The sequence below is a fragment of the Taurulus bubalis genome (genome assembly GCF_910589615.1).
Source record: "Taurulus bubalis genome assembly, chromosome: 10".
NCBI classification, from domain to species: Eukaryota; Metazoa; Chordata; class Actinopteri; order Perciformes; family Cottidae; genus Taurulus; species Taurulus bubalis.
Genome location: NC_136598.1, coordinates 15,397,518 through 15,411,171, shown reverse-complemented (window position 1 = coordinate 15,411,171; position 13,654 = coordinate 15,397,518). Strand labels below are relative to the sequence as shown.

General features: G+C 41.8%; 1 protein-coding gene across 1 annotated transcript in view; it reads left to right on the top strand.

Moving 5' to 3' along the window:
• The window catches only part of mcamb (melanoma cell adhesion molecule b), a gene marked incomplete at its 5' end in the record, with an annotated part of 33,718 nt that overhangs the window by 17,652 nt on the left and 2,412 nt on the right, over positions 1-13,654 (top strand). Inside the window, 12 exons of the mRNA XM_079224539.1 lie at positions 4,570-4,694; positions 4,787-5,018; positions 6,431-6,501; positions 6,614-6,701; positions 6,797-6,976; positions 7,241-7,371; positions 7,519-7,654; positions 7,774-7,889; positions 8,515-8,656; positions 8,919-9,046; positions 10,010-10,151; positions 12,212-12,335. Of these exons, the coding sequence (XP_079080665.1) occupies positions 4,570-4,694; positions 4,787-5,018; positions 6,431-6,501; positions 6,614-6,701; positions 6,797-6,976; positions 7,241-7,371; positions 7,519-7,654; positions 7,774-7,889; positions 8,515-8,656; positions 8,919-9,046; positions 10,010-10,151; positions 12,212-12,335 (1,615 nt within the window). The remainder of the gene's footprint in view (positions 1-4,569; positions 4,695-4,786; positions 5,019-6,430; positions 6,502-6,613; positions 6,702-6,796; positions 6,977-7,240; positions 7,372-7,518; positions 7,655-7,773; positions 7,890-8,514; positions 8,657-8,918; positions 9,047-10,009; positions 10,152-12,211; positions 12,336-13,654) is intronic.

Sequence of the window (13,654 nt, the reverse complement as noted above, 5' to 3'; positions counted from 1 at the left end):
AAAAGAGTCCAGGACGATAATCTGGTTTGAATGCCAGTTAATGTGCTGACGGTGGACGTCCTCTCCCTCACAAATGGCCATCTGTGGTCTGGGCCAGCTGCCAGAGCAGACAAGAGGAGGGCAGGTCGCCTGCAGCCTGTCAGCTAAACCCTTCATGGTGAGAGAGTCACAACAGATTCCAGCCTTTGAACAACCACATGCTTCATCTCATCCGTCTACTGTACGCGTCAGAGGGACTGAAGCGTCTGTTCAAAACACAGAGTGTTTAAAGATAAATGACCCTGATGTCTGCTGATCACCTGACAATAGTTGTCTTTGTTTCTAGAAGGTTTTCTTGTTCTGGTATTGAGAGGAATTAAGAGATCGTAAAGCTCTGAGTCTGGCAGGACGGTTTGTTATCATCGCTCTCCAAAGACAGAAACTGATTGTGTATCCTGACAAAAGGCTTTGACTTCATTGTAGACACAACAATGTCTTTGAAATGACTTCCCCCTCGAGATTATCTCATCCTCTCTGGCTCTACTCTCCTTTTATAACGGGCTTATTCTGTCTTCTCTTTAAGTGCACATAAGTTTGCAGTGCCTTTGAATACAATCCGCCCTCTTTGTGGGGTGAGCTGTGTTTTTGGGGTGGCTGCTGAACCGAGGTGTTTATTTCTGTTGAGGAAAGCGCTGATACTAATTCAAATGGAAGATTATGTGCATTTGTGTGTGTATATGTGTGGCCCAAACTCAATTAGCTTCATAAATCAAAGCTAAATATCTCTTTTAACTGCAATGTTTATGGCATGTTTTATGTTTTCTGCGTATTTGTGGGAACATAAACAGTGTTGTTATTGTAAGTGTTTTAAATCCCCCTGCCTCCAGTTTTTTAAGCAAATCGCCTGCTGGCTCTGGCTCCATATTTAGCACACAGCCTTTAATGATACCAACCTTATCTTAATTGTTCTAAATGTTTAGCTTTTCTTGGATGTATGTGATAGCAATCTGAACATCTTTTTAGTTTTGGACTGTTAGTCGGACAAAACAAGTAAAAGTTTTAAAGTAGTAATTTAAAACAAGTAGTAACCTGAGGTCCTATTTTACTTACGCTTGTAATATAATTAAATTTGCATCGTCGTAGTCAATCCACACTTGCCACAGTCTCCTCTCGTCTCCTCTTGTCTCCTCTCCTCTCCTCAGTAGATATTTACTATAGTGTACAGAGCACATTCCCCTCTCTTGTGGAAATCCCACACTCAGCATGTGAAATTGTTGTCGTCTAAGGGTCAAACACACACACTTCAGAGGAAAGAATATTGGGAGCTCATAAAACTGGAGAGGCCCTGCTTTCTCAGCGTGCCACTGTGAGAGGGGATGCTCAGCCATATTCTGCCATACTGATTTAGAACCGTTTTCAAATGTGCATGAACTCCAATATTTGCTCTTCCATCATCACACCGGATCGATCCGAGGCCTCGGAGTGCCGGCCGCTCTGATTGATGCACTGTGGAGATGAATGCCGGTCGAGTTACTAATGAGATTTGATTGAGATTCCTGTGAGCAAACAGACTCCAGCTGTCAGACAGGATGAAGGAAGAGTTTACGAAAACATTCGCTCTGATACAAACTAGAATCTGAATTTTCCTCTCTGAATCCCAATTCTCACTGTAGGTAAGTCCTCAGATGGGGGATGGGATGCCGCGAGTGAGTCAGCGTTGTCCGTCCAACCCTAATGGCCAGGAAATGTCTATGTTAGAGAGACTAATTGGATTTCTTTAACAGGAAAGCATCCGTCCAGCTCCATTAGCTGGTGGTAAACAGCAACACACAGCAGAGGGCGAGGCAGGTGGGAGAGAAAAGGGGGTTTGAGATGTAAAGAGAGGCTTGGAGAGCCGGGAAAGAAGAGGAAAAGCATGTTTATTGTTGACGCAGATCAAGAAGCAGTTAGGTTTAGTTTGGGGGAGAAAAGCTGTAAGTGTTTGTTATCCGTGCAGATGATGATGGAATGAAATGCCAGGAGTGAAGCAGTGTCTGCTGGCTAATACGATCATCAGAAGGCATCCCCGGTGTTATGTTAATGCTATTATACACGTAAAGTTTGCTAACATTAGCCACCTAAACTACTGGTCAAACCCATTAAGGCTGTCGGGTCAAAACAAGTTACATTCAATTTATTGAATCACAAATTCGCATTACAGGGCTTTAACATCTGTACACATGAGACATCCTGTGTCCCAGAACCTCACACCGGTTATGAAAGAAAAAGTCCCCCAAAAAAACTTTATTAGGGAGAAAGAAAGGAAGAAACCTTCAGGAGAGCAACAGAGGAGGATCCCTCTCCCGGGATGGACAGAAGTGCAATAGATGTCATGTGTGCAGACTGAACAACGTATCAGAGTTACAACACATTTAATGAATATGACAGAAATGATTTATATAATGAGAGTAGTAAGCAGACAAATGATGAAATAAGTAATATATTCAATATATATAATACTGATAATAACATCAGTAATGTATCAGTAATAGTAATTTAACCTCGATCCATGGAAAGCCCTAACTATAAGCGCTATCAAAGAGGAAAGTCTCAACTCTTAAATGTGGTCTGAAGGTGGAAGCTGGTTCCACAGAAGAGGAGCTTGATAACTGAAGGCTCTGGCTCCCATCCTACTTTTTAAGACTCTAAGAACCACAAGTAGCCCTGCATTCAGTGAGCACAGCTCTCCGGTGGGGTAATGGGGTACTGTGAGCTGCTTAAGATATGAATAAGATATTAGCTTTGTCGGTGAGGAGGATTTTACTTTTCATTCTTGATTTTACTGGGAGCTAGTGCAGAGAAGCTAATACACAAATAACATGCTCTCTTTTCTTAGTTTTTGTTTGTTAACGTGCTGCAGCATTCTGGATCAACTGAGAGATTTAAGAGACTTATTAGAGCAGCCTGATAATAAGGAATTACAGTAAGTAAAGTAAAAAATGCGTGAACACATTTTTCTGCATTGCTTTGAAATAGGGTGTGCCTGATTTTTGCAATGTGAAGCAAGTGAGTCCAATTCTTATAAATTCAACGTTTCATGTGTACGAGGCAGAAAGTGCTATTTATAAGTCTCGCTTTAACTCGCTAGCTTTTCCCATCTGTTTACCAAATCTCACAGTCGTGTTCAGTAGATTAGCCAAAGTGTGGAACATGATAACTAACCAAGCTCCATTCTTGGGTCTCGTGCTGAACTGTACATGAAAACTAAGCAAACTCGATTTGCTGAGGAAGACCATGAGACACCATGGAAAGTAAAGTCCTGGATTCTGTTTTAATTATGAAGTAATATACAATATAAAATAAATCCTGGTCTGGTTTGTGGAACATAAGACTAAATGGAGTACTGTGTGTTTTGTTGTGTATTGTCTGTTGTGCTTCTTATAATTCAAATGAATGAATGAATGAGTAAATAAGGTCAATGCAGGACACAGATGAACCACATTTACATTATTCTGAGCAGCTCTTGACAAACTACGAGAAAATCTGCATTCAGCAACACAATGAACAGACGGTCAGGAAAGCCTAAATCAAACCTGGCAGCCTCGTGTACCTCCGGGCTACAGCTCTCGTTGGCATCTCATACATCTACTGACTCACTGACATGTAAAGTGTAATTGGGGGTTCCTCCTATAGACTGGTAGGATGGCTAGAGACCCTCGAAGGGGAAAACCACCTCGTTCATCGTAGACGGAGCATGGAGGAACAGTGGGGCTACTATGCTGCCTGTAAATTGAGCCTTTCTTCCTGTGAGAGGGTGACATGGTGGAATGCAGCACATTAATGTGGACATGGGTGGGCTTCTCATTCCAGTCATAGCATCTCGCTCTTCCCTTTGACCCTCCATGACGTTCTCCTCTCTTCTTTTTTGCTTCCATGCCTCCTTTTGGGTTTGTGTCAACTGGGTGTGCATGCCAAGGTTTCTATCTTCACCATAAAACTGGTTCTTGTGAGGGTGATAATCAGTCGGCTATCATCCTCGAGGTCCAGTCGTATCACACTTCGTCCATTTCAGGTTCAGTTCAATGAAGGTTTATTGGCCGAAGTTTTGATTGGCTGACACATGTATCAGCCAATATCGGCTTCACGCAGATATATTGGTATTGGCATTTATTTCAGTGGATAAATAAGAAGAAGTTTAAGCACAGAAAAGTTTGAGGTAATTTAGAAACAATATCTCCTTTACATAATTTGTCAGCCATATAGCACTTTAAAGAATACTTATCAGAAGTATTAGTTTCTGCTGTAACCTTCCTCAAATAAGAATATGATCAAATAAAATGAACACGCATGGGAAAGTCTCATCCCCCCTTTCCACATTGTATTCATTCGTCTGAGCCTTGACTGCCACTCTTTTGATCATGAAATATCAACATATTTAAAACTCACTCTGACATGATTTTGGACTAATTTTGATGGGATGACTCCTCAAAGTGAGAAAAAGAAAGGAAAACAATTGCACAAATACTCTTTGTTTAGAGACAAACATGAGGTTGATGGTGATAAACAATCAAACCATGTTGAACAAACATATATTGTCTTTCTATTTTTCAGTGTCGGCTAGTGTGGAGGTGAACATGATGGACAGAGTGGAGGTGTTCAAGGGAGAACCGGCTACGATCCCCTGCATGTTCACCTCATCTGAAGGCGTTGGCGGCATGATCATACAGTGGTTCTACGTGAGTTTCATCAATCCTGATGCACGCACACGCAGAGAGGACGATGTGTCCATGCGTGGGATATTTCATGTGTGTGTACTCTCACCTTTTAGGTGACACGGTCGGGCGAGAAGCAGCAAATCTTCTACCAGGACGCCACCATGAAGGTTGTCAACAAGGGCACACAGTTCAGCGACCGGATCAGTGTGAATGGTACCGGAGCCACGGGAGAGATCGTGTTGACGATCAGCAACGTGGAGCTGAAGGACGAACTGGAATTTATCTGTCTCATCAAAGGTCTCACAGAAGGGACTGGGGAGGGACGCACAAAGCTGAAGGTGTTCGGTAAGATATAGTCATAATATATATACAAAAACTATTGTTTGTTGTATTTATGAAATTATAGAACAAGAATAAAGACAATTCTTGACATTGTATTGCTATTTTATAACTATCAAGAGGAGAAAAAGAAATACAGTCATGTGTCGGCTACATTGAGGTCAATTAAACACACATCTATGCCGGCCTTGATCCCTCCTCATATGTATTGCTCATGGGATAGAGTGGTCGTCCTGTAACCACAAGGTAGCAGGTTCGATACCTGTCCTCCTCACAGTGTGCATGTTGAAATGTCCTTTAGCAAGACACTGAACCCGCACTTGCTCTCCGGGCTCTTCACCGCTGCCCACTGCACCTAGAATGCTAAGTATAGTTTAAATGTGATAACTTATTATTTAAATAAAATAACTCTGAAATAAATAGGCCATGTCCACACTACTGCGTTTCCATTTAAAAGGCATATCTTTTGATACATTTCAGAAAATGCTAGAATTCTAGAATCTTTCAACATCAAATATTTTGTTGTTTACTAATTTCTCGCCACATATCAAGCAGACAAGTCAGCCAGCATCGTTGGCCGTGAAAGCAAATGAATACGTCCGCGCAGAATTAAACTCTGTATTTTTATGCCGTGACTTTTTTATTATCCGTTGACAGTTTACTAAGGGTGGGGCTCTGCATATCACGAGTAGCCACCTGCAGGGAAAGACGTTTGACAGCGACGTGATAGGATGTGACGCACTTTTAGTTATAAACTAAATTGAAACTCTTTTTTTTCAGTTTCACAGTATCACCCCAAACTCCATGATAAGAGGTGTTCCCTTTGGAAGATTGTCCACAAGGCAAAAAAATACCTTTTTTTTTCTTTTGTCAAAGCCTCAGGGAGCCGCACCAGAGGGGCTAAAGAGCCGCATGCGGCTCCGGAGCCGCGGGTTGCCGACCCCTGACCTAGACATTTAATTTTAAACCAATTTCCGACCTTTGCACTTTATTTTACAAGTAACGTTTTTTCTACTTGTAGTCAGAGTTGAAGAATGCCCATTTCAGACCTTTTATACATTAAAACTTCAGTTTCAGCTTGATAAAAAGAATGTACTTCAAACTATTTTTTACTCCCACACTTCATCTATAATTTCTGCATCACAATGTGCACAAACGCATCCGCTCGCTCAATGTCACCTTTTGTGACATTTCAATGAGAGTCTTAATAACTTATTTTTGAGCATTTTCACTTCAACTGGCACTAGCTCCTTTTGATGCTCACAATAACACTTCAAACCCCTTTCAGTGCAATGACATAATAACATGTTAAGACACTGAAACTGTTTCCGACTTCCAACATTTAGCTGCCAGAGCCATTTTCTCGAAAAATATGTAGCCTTTTCTAGATCTTAATTAAGTGCTTGATTTATCTGCAGTAACACCAGACAGTCCCAGCATTGATGGTGTGAAAAGAGGGATCTCAGTCAGCGAAGACGGCCTATCCAAGGTAAACAAGCTTTGAACCATAAAAAGTTGAAAAGTAGAAAAATAATAAATTAGCTATCAGGCTACAATTGATTTCTTTGAATTTTGACTTCATTCTCTCTCCTCTCCTACAGATTGGGACCTGCGAGGTCAAAAATGGCTTCCCCAAGCCGAACATCACTTGGTACAGAAACCAAACCCCGCTACGTGGTGATCATGATGGTGAGGCAGATTGACTTCAACATCTACAATACCGTTTCTACGTTCTGCGCGGTCTTTTTCTCCATTTCCCTCCCTGTCCTTCCTTTGTTTTCCAGTGGTGAAGGTGGTGCCCAGGATCACTACTGAATCCAGTGGTCTGTTCTCTGTCACGAGTGAGCTGAGCATGAAGGTGACGAAGGAGGAAAAAGATGATCTGTTCTACTGCGAGATCACCTACTTTGTTCCTGTCGGAGTAATGATGACCGAGACCAACCCTATTAACATCACTGTGTACTGTGAGTTTCACACATAGTATAATATACTATATATATATATATATATATATATATATATATATATTGTATAAATACTATATATATATTGTATAAATACAATATGCGGCTCTGAAAGACACCACTTCTCTGTCGAGGCTTTCCACAAGATTGACTGCAATGATTTGCCTTTTTTTGCCGCAGGGACAGTTGTGGGAATCACAAAAACCTTCGACAACTTCAAGCTCAGGTTTGTGGACTGACCTTGAATTCCTCCCTCTGTTTCAGACCCCTCCACAGCTGTAAGTGTTTGGGTGGAGTCACCAAAGGGACACATCAAGGAAGGGGACTCGATCGAGCTTCACTGTCGCGGCAACGGCCATATGCCTTCCTCAATCCTAACAATCATACACGAAAATGTAAGAAAAGCAATCCTTTTGCACTCATTATTTTTGCACTTGCAAAACCAGCAGTGTAGTTACTACTTCCTGCGTCGTTGTCCTCAGCAGATAGTTGCTGACGACCACATGTCCATGTGTTGATCATATTACTTTGGCTTCTTGTAGGATAAGTACTCTTTACTCAACAATGTGTTGGTATTGGATAATGTGACTCGTCTAAACAGTGGAGTTTACCAATGCATCTCTATGGACACGGACACCTTTGAGGAGATCTTGGGAAACACCACTGTGTTCGTCAACTGTAAGGAATCTGCACTGATATGATATGCAACCATTAAATACAATCTGCCGGCTGTACGACTGCTCATGCCCGGTTTGATATTTCTTCCCTCTCGCCCCGCTGTGTGTGTGTGTGTGTAGATCTCGACCCTGCCGTTGTGATGCCTGAAGACACTGTTGTGGTGTTCCAAGGGGAGGAGCTTAAGGCCACCTGCAACGCCCTCTCTTCTCTCCAGACACACACCGTCTGGATGAAGGTCACCTACACACATGCAGTACAGAACAAACACACAACATTTTGTTTCTTGCATTTAGAAGACCTGTCACCGTCGTCATTCAACGGATTTAGGTTGGGATCAGTCTACACTAAAGTTTAGCTTTTTAAAACGGTAATTGTGTGTCAGATATGGGGATCGTAGGCTCATTTTTAGGAGTTGGAGACGCGAGCATTAGTATGGAACTTCATCATGCAGACATCAGAGAAGACTGTAAAAATAGTTGTGGACTTTATTAGATTCAATCCAACTTTATGTCAGACTAGAATAAAATACATACAAAAGCACAATTAAAAATACATAGACCTACCAATGCCTTATAATATTGTTTGGGTTGGCAGAGATTTGTCCAAAAGTTTTAGACACCAAAAAAGACCATTGAATATTATTTCCTTTTTTGAATCCTGACTGACTGTGTATCGGTTGTAGAGAACATTAGTGAAAGAAGAATCTGTTTTCCAGTTAAAGTAGGACTTGTTGAAAATGTTTGTTGAAGGGGTCATCTGATCTACTAAAACTAGTACACTGTAACCTCTGCATCATATCTACGTGTGTGTTTGTGAGTGTGTGTTAAGTGTGCTTTTTGTGTCCTATTGCGTGTGTGTAGCATGGAAAGGAGGTTTCAACGGCCCACAGTTTGATCCTGAAGGATGCTACATTCGACTCAGCAGGGATGTACGTGTGCGTGGTGACTGTTCTTGATATTGAGGGAATGGAAACCAGCGGGACACTTAATGTCAAAGTCCACGGTAAATCTGATCACATATATTTAATTTTCAAATTGGTTTTTAGTCTATGATCAATGCCATTCTTAAAGAAATGTCCTAATATAATGTATACTGTTTGATTTTGTTGTAGTTTCAATTATATTTTCTTTGGTTAACATGTCAGTTTTTAATGGAAAGTCTTCGTGGTTCAGCAACAGTCTACTAGTATTAGTAGTAGTAGTAGTAGGTAGTTTTGGTCATAAGAACTTTTCAATGTTATTATCTTTTGCTCTTTTCTCTGCAGGCCCACCAAAGATCATGGAGCCAATCAGCAATGAGATAGAGGAGAGTTTTGAGGGTACAGTCGAACTGAGCTGTAAAGTCAGAGGTTTCCCTACTCCCACTGTTACCTGGACCACCTCTGATGGAAAGGTACAGCAGAGGGAAGCCTCCCATGTTTTATTAGCGACAGTTGCAGTAGATATGCACCATTTTCCCAAATGTGTTAATCTCTCAACCTTTAATCCCAAATATCTTCAACTGTCGGGTCAATCGTGACAAACTGGTTTACAGTAAACAATCCAGACGGTTAAAATTACCGAAAGTTTAAACAAATTGTGTCTCAAATGCTCTTTTTCAAAATGTTTTACTCTACATATGATGCAATTAGGAGTAGCTTGTGTATAAATTGTTAATAGGGTATATTTCTGCACTGTGTTTCTAGTATTTATTGAAATTACAGTAATTTTCCTAACAAGGATATTTATTCAAGGTAATGTATTAATGAATGTATATCAATATTGTTTGGATCTCCATTTTGGTTGAGACTGAAATATCTGATGGATTGCTTCATAGGATTTTGTACAGATATAAATGGCATAGAGCGGATGTATGCTAATTAATTAGATTATCCCCATTATTTTACATCCAGCACAAGCAGCAGGTCAGAACTCTCACTTATCCAGTGACATATCTCCACATCTACTAGATGGATTGACCTCAGCAGTAGTTTGACCTCAGTATTTAGTGATAATTTAATACAAATTGTCAACTTGGTTAAAATCTTCCAAGCATTGTCATTGCCGACCTCACAGGGGCCGTAGACTCTGTTATTGTGATTTAAGTGCGAAATCGTCAACAGCACTGGTCACTGATTTTTATCAAACTCAAGTGTATTTCTTCCTGTGTGTCTGCATTGAATCCCTCATGGGCCTGGGAGAGGTGCTATGAGCGGCCACTGAATGCCCCCTGAGTCGGATTTCAGACTGAGGATGCACCTTTCTTCAGTCTGAGACAGGATGTCGGCTTTAAATCTGACTTGTGCAGAAGAAAGGGAAACTTCTTCCACTGGTGGACCGGTCTTTAAACTGTGCAAACTGTGTGTTTTTGTCCCAGCTCCTCGAGATGGCATCTCAAATAGAGACTGAGGGTGAAGTCCAGAGCAACGTCAGCATCAAAGTCACCTCTGACATTACGGCTTTCTGCAATGCCTCCAACGACTTCGGCACTGACGCGGTGACCTTCAACATCACAGCCAGTGAGTTCCTTCGGCAGAATGTGTTCCCGTCTCCACTCTTTGTGTTTATTTGCGTGTTCGTCTCGACCTGTTGTCCTCCTGCCTTCCCCCCTTTCCTCCTGTTCCTCCCCATCTTGACTGTGCCACTTCTCTGTTTATGTTTACTTTGTCTGAGGGCGTCGAGCTCGGCCGTGTGCATTCTGGTGATTCAGTGTTGTTGTTTTGGACGAGACGCTGTGAAGCTGTGCGGCTGTGCGGCTGTTAAACGTGCTCCCCCTCCCCAGTGTGTTAACAGGAGTGTCCTCCCTTCTGTGCCTTTACCTGTTTTCAGCTATGCACACAACCATACCAGCCACCACTACTACTAGCACTACCACTACCATTACCTCTGCCACAGGTAAGACCACAGTCACTCTGCACCGTCAGCCTCGCATCACTCAAGTCAACTACAAAAATATCTCCTCTAAATCCCATTAAAAGGACTTGAGTGAGAGTGATGCTTCAGCTGTCGGTAAAGGTTATTCTGTGCATGTTTAGCATCAGGTGGTTTACACACTTCCCTCTTTCATGATGGCTGAGCCGCTTCTTTCTGTGAGTCAGACAGAAGGAATTGGAGCGAGAAAGGAAAACTCAAAAGCACCTGAGGCTGCAGCAGTTACACAGTGGCATGACTAAAAGGTCATTACAGCGGTGCTGGTTAGCGATCACTCTGATTAACAACTGGGGTTTCTAGAAGGTATCTATAGTTTTTAATGGGTAATATCGCTGTCATCGCTGTGAGGTGGTGCTGTGACTAATTTGTTGGCACAGTTCTCCTGTTTCCACTTGTTATGTTATTTTCTAATTTAACAAATTTTTTTATGTGTTTTTTTTTTTTATTATGCATTTTACAAATTATGTGAGACTTAAGTTTCTATCCCAGAAGAAAAATCTGTTAAATCAGATTAAAAAAAGACACACGGTTTACCCATGAAGAATGAGTATTGCATTCCTACATTATGGCTTGAAGATACATACATGGTACACAACCACAACCACACGTGCATCAGTGTGACTCTAGCAAGCAGCTGATGCTTAAATACACTCAGAGCAAGTATCTTGACTCTCATTACGTGTGCCGCCTTGTGTTATCTCTCTTCCTGCCTCCTCTCTCTCTTGTCCATCATGCCAGAAAATGTACAGCCCCTCTAAAAAAAAATTGTTCTGGGTTGTTGTTGTTTCTGGGGAAACGCCGGTTAAATGACATCTAACAGGGAAATGACTGTTGTGCTACTGACCACACCGGCCTATCAGGCTGGATGTTTCTTTTTTAGATTCACAGATAAGATCCTCTCGAATTAAACATTCATTGTGTCTAGGTCAGTCTTCTGCTGAAGGTCTAAACTGTAGGGACGAGCATGAATATTAAAAGGAAGTAATGATATCAGGACAGCAGAGCTTCCCTATGTTTGTTTGTGTGTGTGTGTGTGTGTGTGTGTGTGTGTGTGTGTGTGTGTGTGTGTGAGAGAGAGAGAGTGTCAGGCCTGCTGGTATGAGTTGTTTAATATACCCACTGATAATTGTTCTCATGTGGTTTTTCTCAGTCAAAGCACAAACTGCTAACCCACCAAAGAAACTCAAGAAAGGTTTGTTACGCAGCTGAAGACTCTTCCTCGCCTCTCCATCTTAAAGGCAACACGCTTCCTTCCACTTCTCCACAGCACCTCCCTCTCTCTCCTCCCCCAGCATTCATCAGACCTCCCCTCTGTCCTGATGAACAAAGCATCAAACCATCATTGAGTTGTTCATCTTCACCTCCTCCTGTGCATGTTGTCGTATATAAGCACACCTCTCCTCCTTCCCTCCTGAATGACTTCCTTTCTTTAGGTTGCCAGGTATAGGTCACCTGAATGACGCTAGTGCTGCACTCTCCTTAGACAAACTGTACAAATGCTTTCTACTGCACCATCACACTGTGGAATGCTGCACAGCCTGCCTGATGCAATCCTGTATCCGACTGTCCTGCTTCATACCGTCATCTCTTTCCTCATCCATTTACAGTGAGTAACTCTGTCGTTGTTGTTGTGCTTCTTCCCCACCAGAGGGCAATGGTGTTATCATCGCGGTCATCATAATCTGCATCCTGCTGCTGGCCATCTTGGGGAGTGTGCTCTACTTCCTCTACAAAAAGGGCAAGATCTGTGGGCGGTCCGGCAAGCAAGACCTGTAAGTCCAACAAGAACCTCTTGATTTTGGAGGGTGACGATGGAATGTGTTTTAATCCCTTTTAGGTGCAGCAACAGCTGTAGTGGACACCACATATTTGGTGGATCTCAACCAAAAACTAGAGCGACTAACTAGCTTTTTAGTGACAAAATAAGACCTGAAGAAAGCCAGCATGGCAGAGAGACACAGCAGGAAGGGGCGTAAGACAGTTTATATACATTAGGACTTATACACCTATACCTATACAATCTGGAGATGATGGTTTAAAAATTTGGTACAGTCAATTTAATCAGAAAACATCTTTCTTTTTTTTTCTTCTTTCAACAAAAAGGCATCTAAGATAATATCAAGGTAATGATTGAATGGAAATCCTTTCAATTTTCCTTCTCGAGGTTCAGAGGTGATTTGCCAGCATACATTTTAGAAGTCCACTCTCCAGATCAACCTTTGAACCCATATAAACATTATTGGGGGCCAACTGATTTGTTCGACCTGATTGCCGGCATAGCCAACGTTTATGTTGCTTGGAAGAAATCTGATCCCTTATTGGCTTTAAATCAGCTTTGTACAAATACAATTTAAATACATGGACAAAGCTGCTTGAAGAAAACCTTTTTTTAAATGATGGTTAAAGCTGCCGCAAATAATATTTACATATATTTCCAAAGGACAACGCGTAGTTGCTGCTCGTTTTGATAAACCCACAGATAATTATCACCAACTCAGCAGTTCCTCTCAGCTCTATGGAGCTTTGTAGCATCTTGTAGGTGTTTAAAATGTTTGCTCTGGAACAGCTTGATATTTTTTTACTATATCAACTTAAAAGGTGATTATTAGTGATGTGTCCTTTCGTATCGAGGCTTTGATGCGCGTGTCGAGTAATCCAGGTAGATTTTGGTGAAGCGTTTATCGAGGCTTGTGTCGATGACGTATGCGGTGACGTTCAAAGCGTCGCAAGCCGGCCGTACCACGTGACTGATTCAGAAAATAGTTCGTGGGTTTGCCGTGCGATTTGAAATATAAGGGCCAGCGAAACTCAATAGATTTCCCCCTTCATCTCTGTACCCAGCTTCATGTGTGCCTGTGAAAGGGTATTTCATAAAGCAGGCGAAATAGTCTCAAAAAGCCCAGCACTGTGGAAAAGTTCTTCTTTTTACTTAAAAAATTGGACACATCAACATGGACTAGCGGAGCTGAGGCTCGAAACACCGATCCTCTGACTGAAAGTCGGATATTCTAACCACTGACCCACAGTCACATCACAACCCTCTCCCAATTGGTTTCAAGTTTTGATTTTGACCCCACCATTATATCATAAA